Below are 27,312 nucleotides of genomic sequence, written 5' to 3'. Positions count from 1 at the left end.
CATGAAATAATATGGAAATGACCATAATAGAATTCAGGTTCTAAAGAGTTCTAGTGGGAAGAGAAGACCTTTCTATTTATTTGGCTTTTGAGACTGGAGTGTAACTTCCTGAAGGTTATGATATATGAGCTGAGCTTTGAAGGATAAGCTTGATTTCAATAAAAACGGGCAAGATTTCAAATATTTACACTTTACTGATGAATAAATAACATGGAATTTTTAAGAATAAAAAAACCACAAAACAGGCAAGATGTGCTTGATGGAACAGCATGAAAAGGGGCTGAGAAAAAAACATGGTGTTGATGAATGAATGGTGGGTTTCAGATTGACCAGAGTCGAGTCATGTGATTAGTACTGGAGGGGTCTGACCTGCGAGTGAGCTGTTAAAAAAAGTTTTAACATAATGCTCTTCTACTCCCCTCGCAAATACCTCTGTCAGACTGTTGGGAAGAAAATATTATATGATTTCTCTAGGCATAAACTCATTTTCATGAGTCTCTTTCTTATACTTAATCATCTTCTCCAAGTTAAGTCATAGAGGAGCACACGCAGAAAGATCATGATGGTCCATTTCTTTCTTATTCTTCATCCCCATAAAACAAAATCTAGATTCAGCCTCCTTTTTCTCTTTTTCATGTGGGTCAAAGACCTTTCATTCCCCCAAAGAGCAAGGCATTCAAAAAGTAGGAAAGTATGGATCTTTCTTAAGTGTTCAATTGAGCAGATGGTGAGACATTCACTATAGGTATTGCGTAGAGTGATATGAGTACCCATAGCTGTAGAGTCCTGTAGATCCAAAATTAATAGTGGACAGCTTCAAAGAGTACTAGCAAGTCTATCCCTAAAGATAGACTTAATCCAAAATGCGAGGATACTAGCTGGGGAGTGAGATGAAGCAGAGATAATAACTAGGCAGGAGTAATGGAATTGAGAAGCACAATAGTTAAGAATTTAAGGAATCATGAGGATATGTGGAAGTTCTTAGAAGATATTTTTTGGCACAGGGCACAGGCTCGTAGGGTTGTTGTGGTGTTTTTTTTTTATAAACATGGAATATGTATTATTTTCAACCTTCCCCCAAAGAGTTCTAGGCAAAGCCAGTTTGCATTGTTTTATATGGTTTCTGTCTTTAGGAATGTGATGGAGAAAATTATGTGTCATCTTGCATACCTATGATTCTCTAGTTTGGCATTTATGAGATTGTCATCTCCTTGGTGAATTAAAATATGATGTAATCACTTTCAGACGAAATCTACTCTAAGTAGGCAATCAGTTGGAAGGGAGTATCATTGGCGATGTGGTCTGCATCAAACATATACGGACCACTGGAAAAGCTCTTGCTTTTTGCTCAGTCTCGATCCTGTATTTATCTGCCTTGTTAACATATGACTTTTGGTTCTTCAAACTTTAGCCAGCAGTTGGTTATACTGTCTGCCAGTCTTAGATTTATCACTCAGTCTTGGAAGCCTGCAGTCTGCCATCTTCCTTCAGATCTTGATTTTGTCAGTCCCTTTAATTATGTGAGTCAGGAGAATCATCTGTCTTGATTTCTGACCTAAAAGCTTGAGACTTGATACCTCTTCTCTCTGTGTACATGTGAATACATAAACCTCGTTGGTTTTGTTTCCCTAGAGAATCCATTCTAAGATAAGGAGAGAGTTCATTCCACTTCCTAGTATCCTGTGCAGGCATCAGGAAATTTCAGACTTGCAAATTTCTTGACTTTAGAAGTGAGAGTATTTCATAGCCACATTACGATCGGATCTGTGTTCTTTCTGTGTATGGAGTTTGTACCAGAGGTCCATTCCCTTCCCAGCCCGGTGACCCTGAGGGGGAACTCTGCTGTGCCACAGCCTGCGGAATTAGATTTTCAGGCTGAACAGTCTTCTTAGAGCTCCCTTCATGTCCTTGTTCCTCAGGCAATAGATGAATGGATTCAGCATCGGTGTCACCACCATATACATCACTGAAGCCAGTGAATCCTTCTCAGTTGAGTGAGAGGACGAGGGACTCAAGTAGACCCCAGTAATGGTACCATAGAAGAGAATAACTACTGTGAGGTGAGAGCCGCAGGTGGAAAAGGCCTTTTGTTTACCTTGAGCAGAAGGAACCTTGAGCACAGCAGACACAATGTGGACGTAGGAGATAAGAATGCCCAGGAAGGGAATGAGGACGATCAAGCCTCCCACCACCAGAATCATGAGTTGGTTGAGTTGAGTATTGGAACAGGACAGGTGGAGTAGGGGAACGAGGTCACAAAAGAAGTAAGGCATGACATTGCCGGCACAGAAGTCCAGCCGAGCCATGAGGAGGGTGTGGAGCAGGGAATGGAAGTTGGCAATGAGCCAGGAAGCCCCTATCATCAGGGCACAGGTTTGGAGGCTCATCATAGTAGAGTAGTGCAGCGGGTGGCAGATGGCCACAAAGCGGTCGTACGCCATCGCTGTGAGGAGGAAGTTGTCCATGTTGGCCAGCAAAATGCAGAAGTAGATCTGGGCAAGGCACCCACCGTAGGAAATGGACTGAGTGTGCGTGTGGATGTTCAGGAGCATCTTGGGGACGGTGGCAGAGATGAAGCAGAAGTCCACCAGGGAGAGGCTGCTGAGGAAGAAGTACATGGGTGTGTGCAGATGAGAGTCTGAGCCAATGGCCAGGACAATGAGCACGTTCCCTGCTGCTCCGATCAGGTACATCACAAGGAAGATCCCGAAGATCAGCCCCTGCCTCTCTGGCTGGCTGGAGAGTCCTAAGAGGATAAACTCTGAGACGCCGGTGTAGTTTCCTCTTTCCATGGCTGTGTGGTCCTGCTGGGAGATCGAGACCAGTCCTGTACTATAGAAAGGGTGAGCGTTCCCAGGCCTCCCTCTTTCGCTCATTCAATCTCTTAACTCACATGTGGTCTAATTTGCCTTTTTAATTTTGTACAAATTCCAAAAGAAACTGACAAAAGGAAAAGCCTCATGCATGAAGTTTTAGGGCCAAAACACAGCTCAGAGTCAGGGTTTTAATTATTTTACCACTCAAATGACTCTGAACCTGCAAAACTAGACCTGCTAACTATTAAAGGAAAGAACTTGTGAGATAATGTCCACATTCTCACTAAAGGCAACAAACAGAAGGCTACTTAGACTATTGGAGCGCCCCAAATTTCCATCATGTTCCAGATTTCTTATATCAACTACTGATAAAGTCTCAATAATAAGCAAAGATCTATACAAAAGTAGCATTCTCTCTCTTCTAATAAGACTGCTAGCTGCAGGCCCTTTCTATATAAAATTCTAAGACGACAGTAGCGTATTGTAATACTAAAGGCTACTCTTTGTATTCCACCTACCTTCTTCCCTCCAGACAGTTTGTATCCCTTTTCTCTCCCACCCACGTAGAGCCCAGGGCTCAGGGGGCTCCAGCTGCTACTTGTCACTGACTCTGTGATGCTTTGGTCTTGGTGATGATGCTGTAGGATGGAGTAGATCAGGACAAGCCTGGACAGAAGAGCCTGCTGACTGGGACAGCTCAGCCAGCACTTCTGTCTTGGCTTACCCAGGAAGGGACATGCCTCTGGAGAGAGACCAGGGAAAGATAAGAGTTTCCTCCTGTGGAAAAAAAAATCAAAGAGAAATAACAGCTGCAACACTAAACCAGGACTCAATAGTTCAGTGGTAACTCAGCTGAAATTGGGTATCAAAGGAGCTAATTAGTTGAGATTTAGCTCTAATAAGAAAATGACATTTAAAGAAGGAGAGAGAGAGGGAGAGGGAGAGGGAAAGGGAGAGAGAGAGAGAGAGAAAGGCTAGCATGCTAACTGGGGGACAGGAAATGGGTGATCAGAGAATACCAGTCCAGAAATGCTATGGGGGTGAGTTTCTGGGGAGTAGGATGATACTGGGAAGGCAGTCTTGAGGAGTTCGTTGGCTGTAGCCTTGTTTTGCTAAGCCAGGATCTTTTCAGAGTAAGGGAACTTACCAGTGCCGCCAGGCAGGGATTCCCCAGGTCACAGATTTGTTCTTGGATTATGTTGAGAGGAATTCCTTAGTATGAAAGACAAATGACTCTTTTCAAACTAGTAATTTTTACTGATTAAATATTTTTAGAGATACACGAATTTAGTGATCCGAGGTAGGAATCTTTGTGTAAAGAACAACCACGTGATAATAATACAGGAGCCTAAGAAATATATTTGGTGAAAAGCATGTATGAAGTGAAACATTATGATTGAGATTTTCATCTGATTAGTCATGATAATAATAATAATTGAATTTTCACAACAACCTATATAAAGTAGACATAATTTTTCTTGTTTTACAGATATATAAACATAGACTTGGAGGGTTTAAAAAATCTCTTCCAAAGACACTGGCATTTGACTCTAGGTAAGTCTGATTTTACGACACTGTTCCTTCAATATAACTTCTTTGATATCTTGAAAATAGCAAAGAGCAGATTAATCAGAACTGGCTTTGACAATCCTGTGGCAACTGGACAATTAAAACAGACATTCAAGTGGGGGGGGGATGGAAGAACGAACTAAACAATGGATAAATGACAACCCAAAATCTCTGTCAATGTTCATTAAAACTAATTTAAAAAGTACTAAAAAGGAGAAAAGAAAATAGCAAAGAGCAAGTAAAGTGAACTTGAGACATCCCTGTAAATGGATCATGAGGTCCTGGAGTCACCAGGGTTGAGAATGGAGAAAAGGTTAGAGAGCAGACATGGTAGAAGAGGGAGAGAGACCATCTGTGGCTGCAAAATCAATTCTGAGACAGATGAATGTAAACAGCGTGGCCTTGTCGTGAAAAGGCTTTGTCTTTTCCTTCACTGATATTACTTCAAACCAGGGCTTATTCTGTCTTCTTCCCACAGTTACTCCTCTTCGGTCAGTACCGACTCCAATCCCCAGCAACCCTGAGCACAAAAGAGTTGAACCCTGTCCCATCCTCTCAGTATCTACCATGTACGACCAGTTTTAGCACTCACCCCTTTTCCTTCCTTGATCCACCACCTTCCTAGGAACGATATCTTGTTCCAGGAACTGACCCCTCCTGACAACATATTCAAAGTTTGTGCGGCAAAGTTTCATCATCCTCATCTCTAAGAAGCACTCTAGCTGCATCTCATTCAAATCCAGATTTGTTCATGCTCTTGCTTTTCCTGGGTCTATCCAGCATTCTTCAGCAGTGCCACCATTCACGGGCATCAATTCTTCAGGCTTCCTTATTCATCGTACAACTTTTACATGTATATGAAGCTATTGAAAATACCATAACTTGGGTCAGCTACATCTTAGTCTTTTAAACTGACATCCCTCCTCTCCAGCACTTTAAAGAAGTCCTTGACAACAAATTTGACCAATACAATACATCTTTTGATTTCTTGAGTACTGTTTCCATGAATGTTGGTTTTTAAATTAATTTTTTTTTACATTTAAAAAAATAGTTTAATTGTTAAAAAAGGGTATTTTTAACGAATAAGTCATTAACCATACAAATTTTAACTTGCAATCTCCAGCCTTATTTCTGTCACCCAGGTCACTACTTTGTTTCCAACATTTGCAGTCCAGTCACCAGCTATTATTAATACATTTTTGTTACATCAATTTCAGACTGTAGAAGGTAGTTGAAACCCTCAAATTTTAATCTTTTACTTTAGCTGCAGATTGGTAAATTTGAATAACAATTGTATTATCATGTCTTCTTTGTACGTGTGTGACTATTATATCCTGTCACTGGCAGCACTGTATTTCAAGATAGATCTCTGAAATGCCCTTATTACGATGAATGTGACACCATCCCTCTTCAATTTATCAGTGTTGGCATTATAGACCATCTGATTGTCCAATTAAAAGTGGCCATTACCAGTCCGTTTTTGCTCACTAATGCCTAGGCTGTCAGTCTTTAAGCATTCTATTTAATTTGTCATAATTTCCCATTTTTAGATTCATATTTCATGCATTCCATATTCTAATTAATAATGGCTATTTGCAACTGTTAGTCCTCATTTTTTTTTGTCATGCCACATCATGAAGGCCCTTGATGGGCTGAAAGCTTGACTGTATCCACATCATCAAGGTAGACTCTGCTATGAGGAAGCAGCCCTTCTTATCTTGAGTCTTTTCCAGCCTGTGGGCCTCATATTCCAACATTATATCAGATAATGTTCTGCTGCTCTTTATATGGTTTTCAAGGACCCATTATTTCAAAAGCGGATGGCCAGTCCTGTTTCCCGCCTGGTCTGTATTAGTCAGGAAGAGCCTCTAAAGCCTGTCCACCACGGTAACACTGCTGGTATTTGAAGTGCCTGTGGCATGGTTTCCACAATTGCAGTAACTCCTAAGCCACTACAGTATGACAAACTGACAGATGAGGGGAGACCCCAAGAAAGGGAAAAGAACATTTTCTTATTACTGCTTACCATTTGTCAGGGAAACACTCTTTCAAAGCACTGGTCTTTAAAGAAAACTAAAAATAAGGAAGTCTAATTTGAAACAGAACAATTTTCCTCTCTACTGAGTGATTCCTGTCAGCATACCGACATCTCCAGTCTGAAAGAGTTGACTTGGTCCCACATTCCTACTCTCCTTTTCAACAAAAGTCTTCAAAAAGTAGTGTATTAATTCCCTAGCTCCTCTCTTCCCCATTCTCTCATAAAATTATTTTTCAGACTTTCCCACCAATCCACACTTCTCTTGGAAAGGTCACCATTACTACACTTGATGGCTTCTTCTCAGGCCTCATCTAATTATGCCTAATAAGCAGGAGTCGACACAATTGTTCCCTCCCCCCGTCTATGCACAGATTTCACATGAGCACAATTTATTATTCTGGAATTCCCATTCTATTCAATGGATCCATAATTTTCAAATGCTTTTTCTTTTTTTTTTATTTTATTTTTTATTGGTTTTTTTGTGCATACCATCAAATTGGATCTGACTGGTATAGGAGGAGATTGTCCCTCCTTCTCCAGCAAAGCATTTGGTGGATTTGAACCAAATGCCTTTTCAAAGACAAAAGTAAACATCTTTCTAGTATTAGCTTTCTCAACTAGGGTCAGTCTATCTGGCATTAACAATGATATCCCCTTTTCCACATCTCAACTCAACTTGTTGCCATTGAGTCAAAATTGACTCATAATTTACAATCCTTTGGATTTTTAGAGGCTATACATCATATATATATGGTGATGAAGGAGGGAAGTTCAAGTTGCTATGAAGGAATTGGCAAAAAACAAGGCTCCAGGAGTTGACTGCATACCAATTGATTTATTTCAACAAACAAACACTGCCCTGGATGTGCTCACTAAGTTGTGCCAGGAAATCTGGAGGGCAGCCAGCTGGCCAACTGACTGGAAGAGATTGATATTTGTTCCCATTCCAAAGAAAGGTGACCCAACAGAGTGTGGAAATTATCGAACAATATCATTGATATCACACGCAAGCAAGATTCTGCTGAAAATTATCCAAAAACGTCTGGAACAATAAGTCAACAGAGAACTGCCAGATGTGCAGGCTGGATTTAGAAGAGGTCGTGGTACTAGGGATATTATAGCGAATGTAAGATGGATTTTGGCAGAAAGCAGAGAATACCAGAAGAATGCCTATCTGTGCTTCATTGATTATGCAAAGGCTTTTGACTGTGTGAATCACAACTAGCTATGGCTGACTCTGAGAAGAATGGGAATCCCAGAACATTTGATTGTGCTAATGCGAAACCTATACCTGGACCAGGAGGCAGTCGTCAGAACAGAGCAGGGAGACACTGGATGGTTCAAAATCAAGAAAGGGGTCCATCAGGGATGTATTTTGTCTCCATACCTTTTCAGTCTGTATACAGAACAGATCATCCGAGATGCTGGGCTGTACAAGGAGGAATGTGGCATCAGGATTGGTGGAAGAATCGTCAACAACCTGCATTATGCAGATGACACAACCCTGATTGCTGAAACTGAGGAGGACCTGAAGCGCTTGCTGCAGAAGGTCAAAGACTGCAATCTTCAGTATGAATTGAAGCTCAGTATCAAGAAAACAAAGATTCTCACCACTGGGCCAATTGGCAGCATCAATATGGATGGTGAAGAGATTAAGATAGTTAACAGTTTTAGTTTACTTGGCTCCACAGTCAACACTCTTGGTAACAGTAGCCAGGAATCAGGAGTCAAATTGCACTTGGGGAAAGTCAGCTGTGAGGGACCTCTCAAGAGCACTGACGTACAATGACATCAGACTGGACACTAAGGTGCGCCTGATCCAGGCTATAGTCTTTGCAATTACGTGCTATGCATTGGAGAGTTAGACAGTGAATAGGGATGATAGAAAGAGAATTGATGCCTTTGAGTTGTGGTGCTGGAGAAGAGTATTGAATATACCATGGACTGCTAGGAGAACAAACAGATTTGTCCTGGAGAGGGTGAAGCCAGAATACTCCCTGGAGTCAAGGATTCTGAAGCTTCGTCTGACATAATTTGGGCATGTTGCCAGGAGGGACTGGTCATTGGAGAGGGACATCATGTTTGGGAGAGTCGAGGGACGGCTCAGGAGAGGAAGACCCTTGATGCGATGAATTGATTCTATTAGTGGAGTGGTGGGAATGCATGTGTTTGAGACAGCGAGGTTGGCACAGGATAGAATGGCATTTAGGGCTCTTGTACATAGGGTCGCTATGAGTCGCAAATGACTCGATGGCACATAACAACAACAACAACATACATCACACAGAAAGAGATTGCTCATCTTTCCCTGGGGAGAAACTAGTGGATACGAACTGCCTGCTTTTGCATTGCCAGTACAATTACTTACCACTAGACCACTAGCCTGCATGCCGCAGGAAACATTTAGATCTAATTCCTGTTCATTATATGACAAGAACATGGGACTGACCTTCTTGGGGGTTTTTCCTTCAATAGCAGTTCTGAACTTCTCTCTGGTGACCTCTACACCTTTGTGGTATGTGTCAACTTTAACACTGAAACTATTCTGTAAAAGTCAAAGAGATAGAAAAAAGCATATTTTTTTTTTACTTTGGGAATCTTGTGTTTCCTTTTTTCAACCACTGAATCAAATTAAAGAACTTAGAAAGGAAAGCAAAGAACAAATTAGAGGTGTTTGTAAAATACAGATAATAAAGCTAAAAACAAAAATAAGAAAAGGACAATAAGGTTAAGTAGAAAATTGGTCATTGATTTTTTTTAAGGGGAGAAAGGTAATAGAAAACTGAGAAAGAAAAGAAAAAAGCCAGAAATTGAATATGTCTAATAACTATTTGAAAAGTTTAACATTTAAGTTGAATGTTATTTTAAATTGTGTGCTAATACATTTTATTATAAAATAAAAATGGATGGCTACTTATAAATACAAAAAGTATTACTCCCAAATGTGTAAAAATAATTATAAAATATAAATATGCTAATAGAGATAAATGTAAAGTTAGAAGTCATATTAATACCATTAAGTAAAATGTTAACTTTTTAAGACACAATATTCCATAATAAATAATTTTAAGCCATAAAAAAATTATTTTTATATTTATAGTGTATAAAGTAAGTATGGTAATAAGATTTGCTTAAAGGAATTGTTTGAGAATGACTTTTAAAAAAACACATAAATAAACGCTTAGAACAGTGCACTGTATGTATTTATACAACAGTACTTGATGGATAGACATCAAATAAATGTTGGCTATTATTACTGTTGTTGTTGTTAAGTGCCATCGAGTCATAGATGACTCATAGCCACCCTATGAACAAAAGACCTGAACAGTTGTATAACTTTGGTCATTTCTCCATGTTTATAGAGTTTCTGGAGACAAGTCATTTCGGAAGTGGATGCCACTCCTGCTTCCAAGCTTGTTTTAATTGCAAAGCTCCACCAAACACTGTCCACCTCAGGTAACTATAATTACTTTATCACTACTACTAATTTTTGAGGCAAATATTATATAAATCTTAGACTTCACAAAGACAGAAAATAATATTTTTAGACAATTTAATATATACATACATACATACATACATACATACATAAATACTCTGAATAAAATATTTGCAAGTGAAGAACACCATATTAAGAGGATAAATTGTTAAACACAAATCCATTAATGTAACTCACTCTAGAAAAATAATTTTATTAGTTATTAATAAGACAGATGAATAATTTTATCATCATAGTGACCTAGTCTTGGGGGTTACACAGTTAACCCAAACGCTGAGCCGCTCTGACGGCTCCAAACCCACCAGCGATTGAGCAGGAGAAGGACAGTCTCCTCTCACGGGATTAGTAGCTTCACAATCCCGATGGTAATCTGAAAAGGGGGGGGGGGAAGAGCAAAACTTTTTGAAAAGACCAATTTAATAACTGAGCAATTGAAAGAAATACCTGGCTAAGAATAAAACCAGCAAAGCAAAGTTGCAGAGTGTAATAACACACAAAATCAGTGGATGGGTTATTGATACACCAGCAATAAATAACAACAAAAAGCAATAAATAACAAAAAATAATGAATAATAACAAAAGTGAAAAGGAGACAATTTCATTTCCATCAATGATGAACGGTTTGGATTTTAATTTAACTTGGAAAATGTAAAGAAATGTCATTCATTTAAAGACGTTTCATTGATTCAAAGAAACCTGCAATGGGTAAAATAATACATATATAAGATAGAAATAGATTTTAATTGAAAAGTTTAAATATATTTAGATGATCATGTTTTACAAGTAAGTAGATAACATCATTGTTAATAACAAATAACGAATGTATATTATATTATCAGACACTATTTTTACTTTATTGTTGTTGTTGTTGTATTCTGTTGAGTCTGAACCAACCCGTAACTGACCCTCCAACAGGTTTTCAGAGGCAGTTAATCACAGGGAGATTTTTACTTTAAGTTCTTAATTAACTTTCTAAATCTATCCTCAAACTTGTAGTTAGGTGCTATTATACCACCTTCAAAGGAAGAGATTATGTAAATGTAAGATTTTTACATATGGAGCCAGACTCAAACCATTTAATAACACCCACTGTTGTCTACATAGTTGATTCCAATTCATTGCATATTTCTGAGGCTGGAAGACTTAAAAGGGAAAGGCTGCATCATTTCTCCCACTGAGCAGTGGATGAGTTAGAACCACTGACCTTTCTGGTAGGAATCCAACACTTTAGGAACTACACTAACACGGCTCCTTTTGGAACCATATTAAAAGAAACAAATCAGCCACCCAAGTAGATATATGCACACCCATATTTATTGCAGCTTTGTTCACAATAGCAAAGAGTTGGAAACAACGTAAGTGCCCATCAACAAACGAATGGATAGAGAAGCTCTGGTGTATTCACACAATGGAATATTATGCAGCACTGAAAACCCCCCATAAATAACTCATGAAATATTATACAAAATTAGTGACCCTGGAGGACATTATGCTCAGTGAAATAGCTCAGTCACAAAAGGACAAATATTGCATAGGGCCACTGTTGTAAAATGGGACTGACATCAGGGTTTAGGGAAGACTGAGAAAGAGGGGATAAATAATGTAGACTGCATTGAAACAGATGAGGGAGGGAACTGTTTGAAAGGGATATATGAGTAGGTATTATTGTCATGACAGGAGTCCAGAATGAAGGCTGCACAGTGGAGTGGAATTCGGGGGAGGGATTGTATAATAAATGAAAGAATTTTTCTTCTACTTTTTAAAGAGAAGAGCTAATGGGGAGGATGGGCAGGGAGAAAAGTGCAACAATGAATGAATGGAAACCCTAAGTCTCTGTAAACTTTTATTAAAATTAATTTTAAAAAAGGAAACAAATCAGAGGGGAAAAGATGGCAAATTTGTTCAAATCTTTGCTGCTATGTTGCTTCTGTATGGAAAAAGTTTGCAACAACAAAATGTTTAAATTGATAGAATAGTATTAAAAACTATGATGGGTCACTGCAGTGGAATATTACATGGGTATTAAAAAGTAGAGTATGTAAATTTTTGGATAGTTGTCTATATTATAGGTTTCAAAGCCAGAACACAACATGTCATGTACATACAGGTGACATCTATGCTATAATGTTTGTACATAAGTCAAGAGAAAAAAAAAGTAAATCTGTAAAGTAATAGTAAAGTTTGAGATTTTATTTGATTCCCTGCCTTCTCCAATTCACCACTATGTGCAAATTAGGCCATTACCTAATGGTAATGTAGGTAGGCAGTTACCTACTTGCTTTTTCAGGGTGTACTAATACCAGCAAGTACATTTCCATTGCCTCTGCTGAAGAGAAGATTTAAAGAGGTTGGAATTGGGGGATAAGAATTAGAACTGTTAGAATTTCTAGATAAGCCTACGTAGTAGGAAATGAAGACAACAGTTAAGATACGGGGTCCAAGAATCTAATTCCATAGGATTTTGTCAAGTTTGTACTATCATGATGCTAGATCCCTGGATGATTTCTAAGGTTCCTTAAAGGTCTCAGATCCTGCTTGTCTTTCAGAAGCAAGAAAGAGGAGGTATGTTTGAGCTAATACAGTTTGGGACTTGAGGAAGAAGAGCTGTCTTCTGCCTCCCCATCATCACTGACCTGTTCAGTTGTTCTGATTTCTGTCAACCCCAGTCAGGGACCATTACTGCTACTGAGTTGCTGCTCCTCTCTTAAGAAGGGGCAGAGAGCTCAAAAGCAGGCTGGAGGCAGAGTCAACCATGTGCCTCGTACAAAGCCAGATAAGAAGTAAATATATAAGGGTCAGTGAGGTAGCTAAGGATAGAAGGGCCCATTCCTTGATTCTCTGGCCAAGGAAAGGTGTGCAAGACGCACACTTGGATTATTTGCAGGACTGTTCTTGGGCTCTCGGGAACAATCCCCTGTGGTCATTGTTAGAAACGAATGTGGTAATTACCTTGTTTCCTGGTGGACCCTATTCTCCTGGGCTCCGGATACATCATCTCCTTAGAGTTTCCACTAGAAAGTTAGTGCCTTCAGAGGTTAATTTGGTACTTTTGTCTTCAGGGGAAATCTTCAAAATTTCTTACTTTTTATCTTTTGTCTAGAGAATTAATCTCATTTATTCTAGCACATCTCACCTTCAGAGTTCATGTTCATGGTCAATTAATTTAATGAATTAGCATCATGGTTTTCAGATCAGGGAGGAGATTGCACATCTTTCTTCCAAGGAGCAGCTGGAAGATTCAAACCATATATCTCTGAATAGGCAATACCACTCCTTACCACTAAGCCATCAGAGATCCCCTTTGATATGTAGATGTGTTATTGTTGTTGTTGGTAAGTGCCATCGAGCTGAATATGACTCAAAGCAACCCTAAGAATAACCAATTTAAATGCTGCCCTACCCCATGCCATCCTCTGACATACTCAAGCCCATTGCCACAGTCATGATTTCAGCCCACCTGGTCAAGGATCTTTCTCTCTTTCACCACCTTTCAACTTTCCTAAGTATGATGTCCCTCTTTGAAGAAAAATATGCCCAAACTGTGTAAGATGAAGCTTCATCATCTCTCCCTCCAAGCAGCACTCTAGCTGTATCTTATCCAAGACATACCTGTTCTTTCTTTCGAAGTCCGTGAGATCTTCAGCACAAAGGCATAAGTTCTTCTTCTATCATTCTTAGTCATTGTCCAGCTCTCAGATGCATATCAAGTAACTGAAAGGACTATGGCCTGAATCAGGTGTACCTTCGTCCTCAAACTAACATCATTACTCCTCAATATTTGGAAAGGTCCCTGATTACAGATTTTTCCCAGTGCACCATGTCTCCCAACTGCTGGTACCAAGTACTGGTTGTGGATCCAAGTAAGAAGAAGTTGTTGATAATGTCAATCCTTTCTCAGGATGTAGTCTCTAGATTAAGGGAACTTTGGCAGCTTAGTGGTAAAGGATTATTCTGCCAATACCAAGGTACTCAGTTTGAATCTAGAAGTTGTTGCACCAGAGAAAAATGGGCAGTCTCCTCCTGTATGATTTACAGTCTCTGAAAACTCACTGGAGGGTCAGCTATGAGTTGACTCTGACTCGACAGTACACAATAACAACAGCGGTCTTTAAATCCAGGTTTTCCATGGACTTTGTCAGAAATTATTTTCTGTTTATGTCATTCAGGTCCATCTCTCTTGCCAAGGACTAACATCTATAACTAGCATACTCACAAATATAGAAATATATTTTTCCATTAATTTTTTTAGATGAGAACTTCACAGGTTAAGTAACTTATATCTTTTACCATTTTTAATTGCTTTGTATGCACGTGAAAGTTGGGCCATGAGTAAGGAAAGTAGAAGAAGAATTGATATTCTGAATTTTAGTGTTGAAGAAGAGTACTGAATATTTCACAGACCATAAAAAATAAACAAGTCGCAAACAAATGTCTCTTGGAGCTTGGAGGGCCTGCAACCATGGCACTTAGAGACAAGGATAGTAAAACGTTCTGTCACATGCTTTGAGTCTGTTGTCAGGAGCCACCAGTCCTTAGAAAAAGGACATCATGCTTTGAAAAGGAGAGGATCAGTGAAAGAAAGGAAGACCCACAATGAGATGGATTGACAGTGACTGGAGATGGACTGAGAGAGTGACGAGAAAAATGGGCTTGAGCATGGTGGACATTGTGAGGATGGAACAGGATAGAGCAGTCTATCCATCTGTTCGTAGGATCACTATGAGTCCTAGTAACAACAATAAGAATTTTTCATAGGTTAGCAAGTGTTAACAGATTCAGAACTCTAGATAAGTTCAAGAGTAGTACAGGTAAGTATATATTAGTTTCACAAGGCAAAAGTTGTTGTATTTTCTCCCTTGACCTACCATAAAGACCTAGTTTAGGGCCTGGACCAAAATGGAAACTCAGTAGATATTTGTAAAATATATCAAGTATTGCAAGAATTATGTTGTTGTTATGTACCATCGAGTCACCTGTGACTTGCAGCAACTGTATATACAACTACTCTGAACCCTGCTCTGTCCTGAGCCAACTTTATTGTCTCTAACACACCTACCCCCATTATTCCAGTCACTGAGTCAATCCATCTCATCAAGGGTCTTCCTCTCTTGTGTTGTCCCTCCACCCTTCTAAACATAATGTCCTTCTCCAAGGACTGGTCCCTTCTTGCAACATGGCCAAAGTATGTCAGGCAGAGCTTCAGAATGCTTGCCTCCAAAGAGCAGCCTGGTTTCACCCTCTTGAGCATGAACCTGTTTGTTCTCCTGGCAGTCCTTGGTATATTCAATACTCTTCCCCAGCACCACAGCTCAAAGGCATCAATTCTCCTTCTATCATCCCTCATGATCTTCCAGCTTTCTAATGCATAGCAAGTAGTTGCAAAGACCATGGCCTGGATCAGGCACACCTTAGTTTCTAGAATGACATTGTTGCTCTTCAGTACTCTGGAGAGGTCCCTGACAGTAGACTTTCCCAATGCAATTCATCTTTTAATTTCCTGGCTGCTGATACCAAGAGTGTTGTTTGTGTAGCCAACCAAGCTGAAGCTGTTAATAATCTTAATCTCTTCACCATCTATCATGATGCTGCCAGTCAGCCCAGTGGTGAGAATCTTTGTTTTCTTGATGTTGAGCTTCAATCTATATTGAAGGCTGCAGTCCTTGACCTTCTGAAGCAAATGCTTCAGGTTCTTCTCAGTTTCAGGAAACAAAGTTGTTTCAGCTGCATATCACTGGTTGTTGATGCATCTTCCTCCAATCCAGATGCCTCATTCTTCCTCATAGAGTCCAGCCTCCCGAATGATCTATTCCGCATATAGATTTGAAAGGTATGGGGATATTATTTTCTTCTTTGCTAAATTTTACACACTGTGATTCAAATGTGTGAATATAGCTTTTATATTATCCATCTTTACAGACTACAACTATGCTTTATTTCCCATGCTTTTTCTACTAAGCAGCACATTCCAATTTCATTAATACTCTCAGGTGCCATGTTTTATATATGTTTTTACTGGCGGAGGTAATAGTAAGAAAGGACCCTTTATCTCAATCTTTTAAAAGACCACCAAAGGAATGTCATATTTTAAAGATATTTTAGACATTTTTATCTGTCTAAATGCTCACTGAAATATGCTAAATGGTGCTTGAATGACCATGCCAAAGTAGAATAATAGAACTTTTATTAATTGCTAAGAACATAATATTCTAAAAACATGCACTGCTGGAATTTTTCCATTACTCATTCCCATCAAGTTGGAACCCACTCAGAGCTGACCCTCCACTGGGTTTCCAAGGCTGTAAATCACATGAGAGGAGATTACCCAGGTTCTCCTGAGGACCCACTGATGGATTTGAACCACCAGAGATACTCAGTCTTTGGTTTAGCAGAGCAGTACCCTATTGAATATGCCACCAGAGGTCCCTAGACTTTTGCCATAATCGCATCATAATCTAACACTATTGATTTGACTCTGACTCAAAGAGACACTATAGAACAGAGTAGAACTGCCCGGTAGGATTTCCAAGGAAGTTAATCCAAACAGCCTCATCTTGCTCTTAGTGTGACTATTGTTATTGTTGTTATTGTTGATTGCTGTAGAGTAGAGCATGACTCAGAGTAACCCTATGAACAAAAGGCCTGAAGCCTTTTTTATAACTATCGTCATTTACCAAAGTTCATAGAGCTTCTGGAGGCATGTTGTTTAGGAAGTGAATGCCACTCCTGCTTCCAACCCGGTGTGACTGGTGGGTTCCAGTTGCTTACATTTGGCCAGCAGCTGAGTACATTAACTACAAGGCTGTAGTGTTCAATTATTCTACTGAAATAGTGTAAAAAAATTATCAGGTATGTGGACCTTGTGAGACTATTTCCAGTGGTCAGGAATCTTAGAGATTTTATCAACTTAATGGTATTAACCCTTTCCACTCTTTATTCAGAGGAACTAGAGTTACAGTCATTGGATGACGATACCTCTCCTCAATACTTTTTTGAGTGCCTTAGCAACATCCTTATTCCGGAGAGAATAAATTAAAGGATTTAGAGTGGGAGTAATTACACTATAGAACACAGAGCCAACTTTGTCTTGCAATGGAGTACGCTGGGCACTGGGTCTCATATATGAGAATATAGAGGCCCCATACCAGAGGAAAACCACAGTGAGGTGAGAGCTACAAGTGGCAAAGGCATTTCTTTTGCTCCCAGCTGAGCGCATCTGAATGACACTATAGAGGATGAAGGCATAGGATGTAGAAACCAGGAGGATGGGAAAGAGGAGAACTATGATGGTGCTGATATACACTGTGTTTTCATAAAAAGTGATGTCTCCACACACCAACTTGACAACAGCTGGAAATTCACAGTAAAAGTGGTGGATTTTCCGAGACCCACAAAAAGGGAAGTGCATCAAAATCGCTGTGTGAATTAGGGAGTTCATGGATCCCCCAAACCAGGACATGACAGCCATCATCATTGCCAACTGTCTGTTCATGAGGACAGTATAACGCAGTGGATGACAGATGGCAACATAACGGTCATAGGACATGAGAGCCAGGAGAAGACATTCAGAACTACCCGCAGACAAATAGAGGAAGTGCTGGATCGCACAGCTCACAAAGGAGATGGACTTCTTCCCAGATAGGTAGTTGGTCGCCATCTTGGGGATGGTAACAGAGACGTGCATCAGATCCATGAGGGACAACTGGCTAAGCAAGAAGTACATCGGGGTGTGAAGCCGAGAATCAGCACAGATGAGGAGAAGGATGAGGGTGTTGGCACTCACTGCAATGAAGAAAACCATCATGGTCAAGGAGAAAAGGAAAAGGTGGGTAAGGGAGTCATCAAAGAGCCCTTCAAGAATGAAGTCTTCCAGAGAGGTGTGATTCCCCTGCCACATAGCTCCTTCCTCAGTTCCTAGAGAGATAGGAAGTGGACACAGACTGTGATATCAGAAATACGGAGCCTCATCCTACCTGTCAATAGTAATTTTTGATCTAAGAAATAATTAGTGCAATATTTTTCACTACCTGTATTTATTTAGTAGCTTGGATTATTAAAACAACCTTAAGAAGGAGAGGTAACATAAAATCAATCTTCTGAAATATGATTAATCTTAAATTCCAGAATGTCTAGAGTTTATTAAATGCTGAACTTTAAAACTATAATTGTGTCTTCTCTTAGCTCATTGTATCTGACAGGATTTTAACAGGATAGATAAGCTACTAAGAGATTTTATATATACATATATACACATATATATGTGTGTGTATAATGGGTTTTGTTGCAAGAACTTAATCTTCCACAGTTGTGGAAGTGGGTTAGCAGTCTTTATAAAGCTATTGCCTTTTTGTATAATGCCAAAATTTCAAAGAGTCCAGAGAGCAGAGGAATATAAAGTGGGGCACTTCATAAACAGGTTCAAATCTTCAATCAAAACTCAAACTCAAACCAGTTCCTTTTGCTCCTGAATTGGTGGTGTGAATATCTTGTAGTAGCTCAGATCTTTCTACTAGAGATAAACTCACACACTTGAACCAAAAGTCAAAGAAGCTACAAGAGAATACACAGGAAGGCAACACCATGTTGCTTTAATCAAAGAGATAAGTCAGCAAATCACAACCATGTGTGAAAACTATAAGAAAGTTCATTTCTGTTCTCTTTATCTGTCAAAATCCTACCTGTAGCAATGATTTTTGAAAATCACTACATAATTTGGGAGTTGATGGAGAGCATTATGCTAAGTGAACTAACTCAGTCCCATAAGGACAAATACTATATAAGACCATTATTGTAGAAATAGAAAGATAACTAGTAAAATGTATATGAGAATCCAAGAGGGGTGGAGTGAGGGAGCAGAGGAGTGAGGGTGGGCAAGGGTGGGAATTAATCATAGGGTTGCACAATTTCATAGATAAAGGGAGGGTTGGGCAAAGGAAATGGGAAAAATCCAGTGTGAAAAACAATGTATGTGAACTTTCTAAGTAAACAAATATAAAATAAAAAGTCATCCCGATGACCCATCTTACCAGAAAGATATGCCATGTCATAAAATTCTGAGAAATGTTTTTGCTCCTAATAGAGTTGTCACATATTACAAAGCCACAATAGTCAACTTGGCACCTATCCATATCTCTGTAAGTTATGCTTAGTCTCCAAGTAAAGATATTTTTTAAGTAATTTTTTTCCTAAAATGATACAGGCATACAATCAATAAATTCCCAGAAAAAAGATAGGCATTTTTTTTCTTCACCTTATTTGGCTCATAATCCTTTCTATATGCTGTATTTTTGAAAATTGGTTTATATAGAATATACATGCATAAAGCAAAAAGTACCCATTGCTATTATATACAAACTTGCTAATACTGTTCATGTACTAACTTTTCGGCTAGCCCCCAAACATTTCTTTTATCCTTGCCAGTTCTTCTCTTTTCTTAGTTACTTTTACCATTATCCAACTGTCTTCAGCACAAAGAAGCTATAGTATCAGGAATGGAGGCTATGTATGGACCCCACTCAGCAATATGGACTTCTACTCACCCAGGCAATTTGGTCAGTACCCAATCTGCCACAGCACTGAGTCTCCAACTAGGATTATGGCACTATTCTCCCATGAGGATCAGTCACTTATCTACTGTCTGATTGATTACATTGTACCATTTCAATTATGGTAGGAACAGTGCCTGGGTTTTGTTTGTTTGTTTACTTCTTTATTTTAAAAACAGAAATTTATTCTCTTAAAGTTTAGGAGGATAGATGTCCACATTCAGACTGCGGGGTCTACAAGAAGGCTTTCATTCTTTGTTGGTTCTGGAGAAAGATCCTTGTTTTCTTCACCATCTGTGGGTTTGACATTCCCTGGAGATCTTTATATATCTTGGCCTTCTGTTATATGAAGGAGCTTCATAGCAAGAGATTTGGATCTTTTCCTGGTTATGTTCCACTTCTGTTCTTCTTTTTTTAGTGATACTGAAGTTCTCTTTTTCTTCTTGGTTTTCTCCTGTGAGATGAAAGATGTCATTATAGACCATAACCTAGGGAAACTCCCCTTACGTTAGATTAGGATCCTGATGGAATTAACAGTACTGTGTTAAAAAAAAGTGCTGTGTTCCATCCTAAATCCCCTTATCACTGCTTAGCTTATCAGCTTATGGGAGATCATTATAGAACTACCACATTATAACAATACATGTATTTTGAGGGGGAACAATTAGATCTACAACATCCTTTTGTACCTTCAAAATTCATATCCTTGTCACATGTAAAACACTCTATCATATCAACTTGAAATCTTAAATCAATTCCAACTCTGAATTCCATTCTTGGACAACATTCCTCATTATCAGAAAATCTCCAATGCAACTGTTTCCAAAACACACTAGTGGAATAGGCACAAAGTAGGCATTTCCACTACAAATGGGAGATTTGGAGAGAGATATGAGGAAACAGGAAACAAGCAAGTCAAATACTCAGCAAAACTGTATTTGCTCACAAGGCTTGAAGACAATCCTCTGTTCCCTGATACTATCTAGGAATAGTCCTGTTCTGAAGATTCTGGGTGTTAGTCATGTGCCCTAGATTCTGAGTGCAGGCCTCTCAGCCTAACTTCTGCTCCACCTTCCAGAGCAACTCTGCTCCTTCAGCTTTGTGTGGCTCCATTCTCCTAGAAAACCTGGAGAGGGTGTGGAGAGGTTAAAACTCTCATACACTGTTGGTGGGATTGTAAAGAGGTACAACTATTGTGAAAAAAGGTATTGTGCTTCCTTAAAAAGTTAAAACTAGAAATATCCTACGATCTAGCAATCACATGACCAAGTATATGTCCTAGATAAATAAAAGCCATGAAAGTAATAGATAAATGCACACCCATGTTCATTGCCGCATATGTTACAATACCAGAAAGATGGAAACAACCAAAATATCCCTCATTGGATAAATTTAACATGGTACATACATAAATGGTATACTACACACACTTAAAGAATAATTAAGAATCCTTCTAACATAGATCAGTCCAGAAGCTACTGTGCTAAGTGGAATATGTCAATCATAAAAGAGAATTATTGTATGAAAACTCTATTATAAAATGTCCATAAATGTTTACACATAGAAGTAAATATTCTCAGGGAGCTCTAGTGGCCTAGTGGCAACAAATAGTGCAACAAGCTGCACTGCAATTCCAGAGGTACATGGTTCAAATCCACCAGATGCTCTGCTGGAGAAGGAAGGGCAATCTCCTCCTGTACTAGTCAGATCTGATTTGACGGTACACACACAAAAAATAATAAAATAATGTGTCTGAGATTAGTAAAACTAGTTTACTGCTAATAAAAGATGTAAAACTGATTGACTGCTAATATTAGTACTCTCTGTTTGTAGACACCACCTAGGAATTTAATTATTGGAAGTTGAAATGGTGAGTGAAATATCCAAGAAGGCATGAGTAACTTGGCAAAGGAAATACAGCACAAGGGAGATTTGGGTTTATGCAGTATTCTGTATACACTAAAACATTCAACAGTGCTCAGTATATTAAGTCAGATACAGCCTTTTTCTAATTTGAAATTGAATGCCTGTATGATGATAAGTGAAAACTGACTCAACATGAAGGTCTTATTATTAGCTCTACCTGATGTCAAAAAAAGAAAAAAAAATAATAAAATAAAGTGAAAGAAAGAAATAGTCTTTGATATTTGCCAGGAGTGTGTATGGAGGAAAGGTAAATAAACAGCTATCTAGAAAGTAGCCAAGTATTAACTTAGATGAACAGAAAAACAGTGTACAGTAAGGGTAGGGCAGCACACAATGTGAGTAATGCTCAAAGACACTAGGAGCTGGACAGAGGTGACAACAAAGGTAAATACTATTGGATACTTAATGCGACAATAATGACAATAACAAACAATATCTGTGAGTATATCATCGGCATTTGAGAATACACATGGGAATATACCAATGGGAATATATGTGTTTTATAGAGTCTATTTCTCCATACAGTTGCTGTAAATATATCCAAGAATATTGTCGTGATACAGGGCACAAAGTTAGGAAAATATTTTGAGGGAATGAGTCACTCAGCTTGGGAGACATCAGGTTCAGTTGGTACAATATAGTTCACAAAAATGATGTATACACTCCACCCTACTTTGTGGAGAAGCTACCGGGATTTAAAAGTTTGCAAGTGACCATCTGTATGTAACTACTGATCTTCCCTCATACTGATCAACAAGGAGTGAAGAAAAGCAGAAGCTGAAGGAAATAATTAGCCCAAAAAGCTACTAGTGGACCAGAGAAATAATGTCTCTGCTGCCCGGAGACCAGAAACAAGACGGGTACCGACTGCTATGATCTGACTCAGAACAGGAAATACAGAACAGAGAGGGAGGGGAAATGTGGAATAAAAATTAAAAACATAAAAAATGCTAGCCTGACACACTGTAGCCCCTAGTCACCCTTTGGGCCAGTAACTGAACCCACATTCAGCGATCACTTTTCAGCCAAATAATAGACAAGCTTATAAAGAGGATGATAATAGAGAAGAATATACTTTGTAATACAATCAACCACACAAGAAAAAAACAGTGGCATTTGCTCTTCCACCCCCACTCCCACCCTACCCTGAAAGGGCCCAGAGGACAGAAAGAGACAGGAAAGAATGAAAGAGGAAATCCAGGGAACAATGGTGTTATGTTGAAGAAATGGCAACCGGTTTCACAAAACAAAATGTGTACCAGCTGTTGAATGGAAAATTAATTTGCTCTGTAAATCTTTACTCAAACAATAAACTGTTAAATCTACCAGGAAAACAGTTCCACCCAGTAACACAGGATCCCATCATATTAAAATCTGAGACTGACAACCTGGGTTCATCAGCAAATTGCTCTGGCTACGCTGATTCATTGTGAATCTCAAAGACAAACTGAGTTGTCACTACATAAAAGAGATGAAGGGTGTTAGAAATTTAGGACATTCTCTGAAGTACCTGTGATTGAAGTCTGTCTGTGGAAACCACAACCCAATGCAGGCAAGTAATGCAGTGCCTCAGATCCTTCAGTATTGAAGGACTGGGCCACTCACCAGAGAAGAAAGCATGACCAGTTGAGATAGTTGATGAAGGCAAAGGATACATAGAATGGACAGAGGAATTGTAGTTGTAAACACAGGTGATGAGTGCATGACCAGATCCTAAATCGAAAGTGAAGAATACTTTTTCTTTAATATGAACATTTTGTACATGTGTTAAACAAATACTTCCCATTTTCTTTTCCTTTAGCATCTTTTATATAAAATATGCATATTTTAAAACTTTATCACCATATCTCAGCATTGAATTTACAGAATATAAAAGAAGTATGAATCCGATCGAGGAATGAATGTGACATGAAGAAAAAGGAGATTTTGTATTATTTCATGTAGAAATAAGAGGGGGGGTTTGGTTTTATATTAGAATTCTCTTTTTGCAGAAAAAAAGGAGTCTGCTTATTGTTTTATATAAGAGTTGTATAATTTTAGATGGAATGGTAACTGTAAAATGTTATCTTTTTTAAAATTTTTTGTATTTTATTATTTTGTGTGTGTGTGTACCATTAAATCAAATCTGACTGGTAAAGGAGGAGATTGCCCCTTCTTCTCTAGCAGAGCATATGGTGGATTCGAACAGCCTACCTTTGCAATGCAGCTTCTTGTCACTAGGCCACCAAAGCTCCCAATGTGATCTTTTTTTAAAGTATAATTTCTATTTTATCAGGCAAGGTTTTTTTCTTCAGTCTTTAAGGAATCAACTCCTTACATAGGCTTATGATATTAACTTTATTTGGAGATTAATTATTATTTTCTAATATATACAGGGAGCTCTGGTGACCTAGTGGCAAAAAGCTCTGCTGCAATCTCGAAGGTCCACAATTTGAGGCCACTAGCTGCTCCGCAGGAAGATGGACAATCTCTTTTTTTGCGATTAACTGCCTCTGAAAACCCTCTGAAGAGTCAGCTATGGGTCAGTTCTGACTCTACGGCACACAACAACAACAACAATATATGCAGGTGCCAAATTGGCACATAAAAAACTACAGACCTTATGTATATAAGTAGAAGCATGTTCTAAATAGATCTGACCATCTTAAAATTATGGATAAAGTTGATAAAACGAGACTGAAAATATTTCCTCAGCCAGGCTTTATTCATTTCTCACATAAACACTAATAATATTGTGAGCTTGACCTCCATGATGGTGCAAGCATGACTCAAGAAACAGTAATCTGTATCTGTCTTCAGTTGCCACACTGTCCCCTCTTTGTGATTTTCCTCTTAAATATCTCTCCCTAGACATTTATGCATTCCAGATTACTTATTACTTTTTAAAGCAAAGGAGTCAGAACTGAATGAATTTGCAAAGCACCATTTGACTACTATAAAAGAGATCAAGTTATTATTTCTCTTTCTCTCTACTAATTACAGCCTTGGATCTTATTTACCCTGTTTTTACTGTCACCTCATACTTGGTTATTTCTAACTCAGCTTCTGGTAGACTAAGAGCCCAGCTTTCCCCATGCTCTACCTGATTTGGATTCAGTCAAGACTTAGATATAAGTGTTCATGTATTTCCTTCTTTCTTCATTAGTGTCCATCTTTCTCTGTAAATTTTGATACTATAAATTTTTCATCATCTGTGTCATGTGTCTCTTCTTCCCCTTGGAAAATTTGATGATACAAGACATTCTAGTTTGTGGCCTGTACGTGATTCTGCCTTCTTTTTGGCTTTCTTCATGGATGGACCAAATATCACACCCCCTGACTTAAGAGGTTGGAAGACAGGACATCTCCACCCTCAACATTATTTTACCTGTAACTTGCTCTTCAGAGACTTGTGGGTAGAAAAATAGACAAGTCAAAGGCAGTGGACAGGATGGTTCCACATGGACTCCAACTAGTTAGTAATCATCAAAGGAAGACTTTCATAGGTTCTCATCAGGCTTCCTTCTCTCACTCTAGAAATCTCCATTTACTGGTGGGGTCGTAAAAAGGACATTGTTCGTGCCCTCGCCATCCTGGTTTTCATTAATTATTCTTATGTCAAAGCATCACCAGGAGAAACAATGAATATGATTCTGGAATGGGCTTGAAATCTATTCTCAGATTTTTTTTTATCCCAACAACACACATGAGGACACACTAAGTGAATGAACTAATTTAATCCTACTAGTTGTGCTTTTGAATGATACATTTGCTACATATGCTTCCTCTGGCTCTACACATATTTCTGAGCCACCTCTCCATATCCAGATGGCAATGAGACCCTGGAAGACAGAGATACGCATTAATGTGACCCAGTTATTGAGCTAAATATAGCAGTAGAATCATCAATATTTCCATAGCCTAAGGGAAATCCATTTCAACTTTCCTGATATTTTTAATTACTCAAGACATTTTCTGCTTAGCTTTACATATGATTATCGACCCAACGGAATATGAATTTGGTTCTAACCCTGGTACTTTTAGAACTAGCTTCTTTCTGACTACATGAATATTTCCACAGCAGGAATCATATGGACTGGAGTCAGGACAGACTTTGCCTGCCATTAGCCATTCATGAAGAGGAGTATTATTATCTATGAGAAATAAAGTAACCCTCCAGCCCCAAGTACCTCTGATGTCAGCTGAGGCAGACAGAAAATACTAACTATACGGCATCAGGGGTTCCATCCTAGAAGACACGTCCTGGATCTCTTCTGGAGATCATTCTTGTGCATGGCAATTGGACTATGTTATATGGTTTGACATATTCGTTCCCTAAAGGCTTTCCTTGGAGTTTACTTATAGGAGCCAGGGGAATTAAATATTTTGGAGAAAGGGACTCTGAAAAGAAGACAAGAATATTCCCTCCAGGGGCTAATTAACCTGACTTGTTTATCCTCTTGGAAAACAGATGTCGCAAGGCCCTTTCTATTGAACCATCTTGAGAAGACAGGATCTAAGAAATATCTACTGTTTCCTACCTTCTTCTGTGTGTCAAGTTATAGAAAAGGTGTGAAGGGATGAAAGTGTGCAGTCATCATTAGTATTCACCATTCTAGCTTTTGTTTAGGCTCCGGTTTTATATTGTACATAAATAAAACATGTTAAGAAATTTCAGGCACAGATGTAAAAGAAGAAATGGGGGATATCTTGATATGTTCTTATTTACTCTCATTTAAGGATTTAGAAGCTCCGTCTGACATACTGTGGGCATGCTGCAAGGAGGAACCAGTCTTTGAAGGGGCACATCATGCTTGGAAGGGTGAGGGACAGTGCAAGAAAGGAAGACCTTGGATGAGATTAATTGACTCAGTGACTGGGGTAATGGGGATAGGTGTGTCAGAGACTATAAAATTGGCTCAGGACAGAGCAAGGTTCAGAGCTGTTGTACACAGGGTTGCTATGAGTCGGAGTTGACTCAAAGACACCTAACAACAACAGTTCTCATACCTCGCCTGTCCTCTTCGTTATAAATATATTGTTATTGTTGTTGTTATGTGCCATCGAGTTGCTTGTGACTCATAGCGACCCTATGTACCCGAGCTCTAAATGCTACTCTATCCTGTGCCAACCTAGCCTTCTCAAACGCACTTATTCCCACCGCTCCAGTCACAGAATCGATCCATCTCATCAAAGGTCTTCCTCTCTTTTGCCGCCCCTCCACTCTGCCAAACATGATGTCCCTCTCCGAGGACCAGTCCCTCCTTGCAACATGCCCAAAATATGTCAGGTGAAGCTTCAGAGTCCTTGACTCCAGGGAACACTCTGGCTTCACCCTCTCCTATTGAACTCTATTTCTTTCTCTAATCTCCATTATAAACTTGCAGCCTCTAAAACCCAATGGAAGTTCACTATGAGTCAGAACAATTTCTACAACCATGATTTAGAACCATTCGCTGGGTTAAAAAATTGTTTTAAAGTCTCAAATCAGCTAGTAAAATATCATGCTTCACTGATCTTGGCTCAATTTTAAGGATTTTCCTTTGAGTAGATTCTCACCAGGTTGAGCACTCACTCTTCTCCAACATCACAACTCAAAGGTATCAATCCTTCTTCTATCATCTTTAGCTATTGTCCAGCTTTCTGATGCTTAGCATCTAATTGCAAAAGACATGGCCTGGATCAGGCACACCTTAGTCTCCAGAGTGACATTGTTGCTCTTCAGTACTCTAGAGAGGTCCCGAACAGCAGAACTTTCCCCAATGCAATTTGTCTTTTGGTTTCCTGACTTCTGGTGCCAAGAGTGTTGATAATGAAACCAAGCAAGATGAAGTAGTTAACAATCCCAATCTCTTCTCTTTCTATCATGAAGCTGCCAATTGGCCAAGTTGTGAGAATTTTTGTCTTCTTGATGTTGAGATTCAATCCATATTGAAAACTATT

The 27,312-nt window shown here is 39.0% G+C and overlaps 2 protein-coding genes across 2 annotated transcripts; both read right to left on the bottom strand.

Annotated features, from left to right (window-relative positions):
* Window positions 1–1,862: 1,862 nt before the first annotated feature.
* Window positions 1,863–2,792, bottom strand: LOC102848592 (olfactory receptor 1F12-like). The gene has a single exon (XM_006896590.1). It carries the CDS (start codon window positions 2,790–2,792, stop codon window positions 1,863–1,865), a length of 930 nt encoding a protein of 309 aa, XP_006896652.1.
* Window positions 2,793–16,589: 13,797 nt separating this feature from the next.
* LOC102845769 (olfactory receptor 2AE1-like) lies at window positions 16,590–17,816 on the bottom strand. The gene is made up of 2 exons (XM_006896495.1): window positions 16,882–17,816; window positions 16,590–16,620 (listed from the first exon to the last, which is right to left on the bottom strand). Exons 1-2 carry the CDS (start codon window positions 17,814–17,816, stop codon window positions 16,590–16,592), a joined length of 966 nt encoding a protein of 321 aa, XP_006896557.1.
* Between the last annotated feature and the right edge of the window lie 9,496 nt (window positions 17,817–27,312).

The sequence above is a fragment of the Elephantulus edwardii genome, unplaced genomic scaffold (genome assembly GCF_000299155.1).
Source record: "Elephantulus edwardii isolate Elephantulus edwardi_28Jun2011 unplaced genomic scaffold, EleEdw1.0 scaffold00186, whole genome shotgun sequence".
Lineage (NCBI taxonomy): Eukaryota > Metazoa > Chordata > Mammalia > Macroscelidea > Macroscelididae > Elephantulus > Elephantulus edwardii.
Note: the sequence above shows the minus strand (reverse complement) of the source record. Positions and strands in the feature narration are given on the sequence as shown.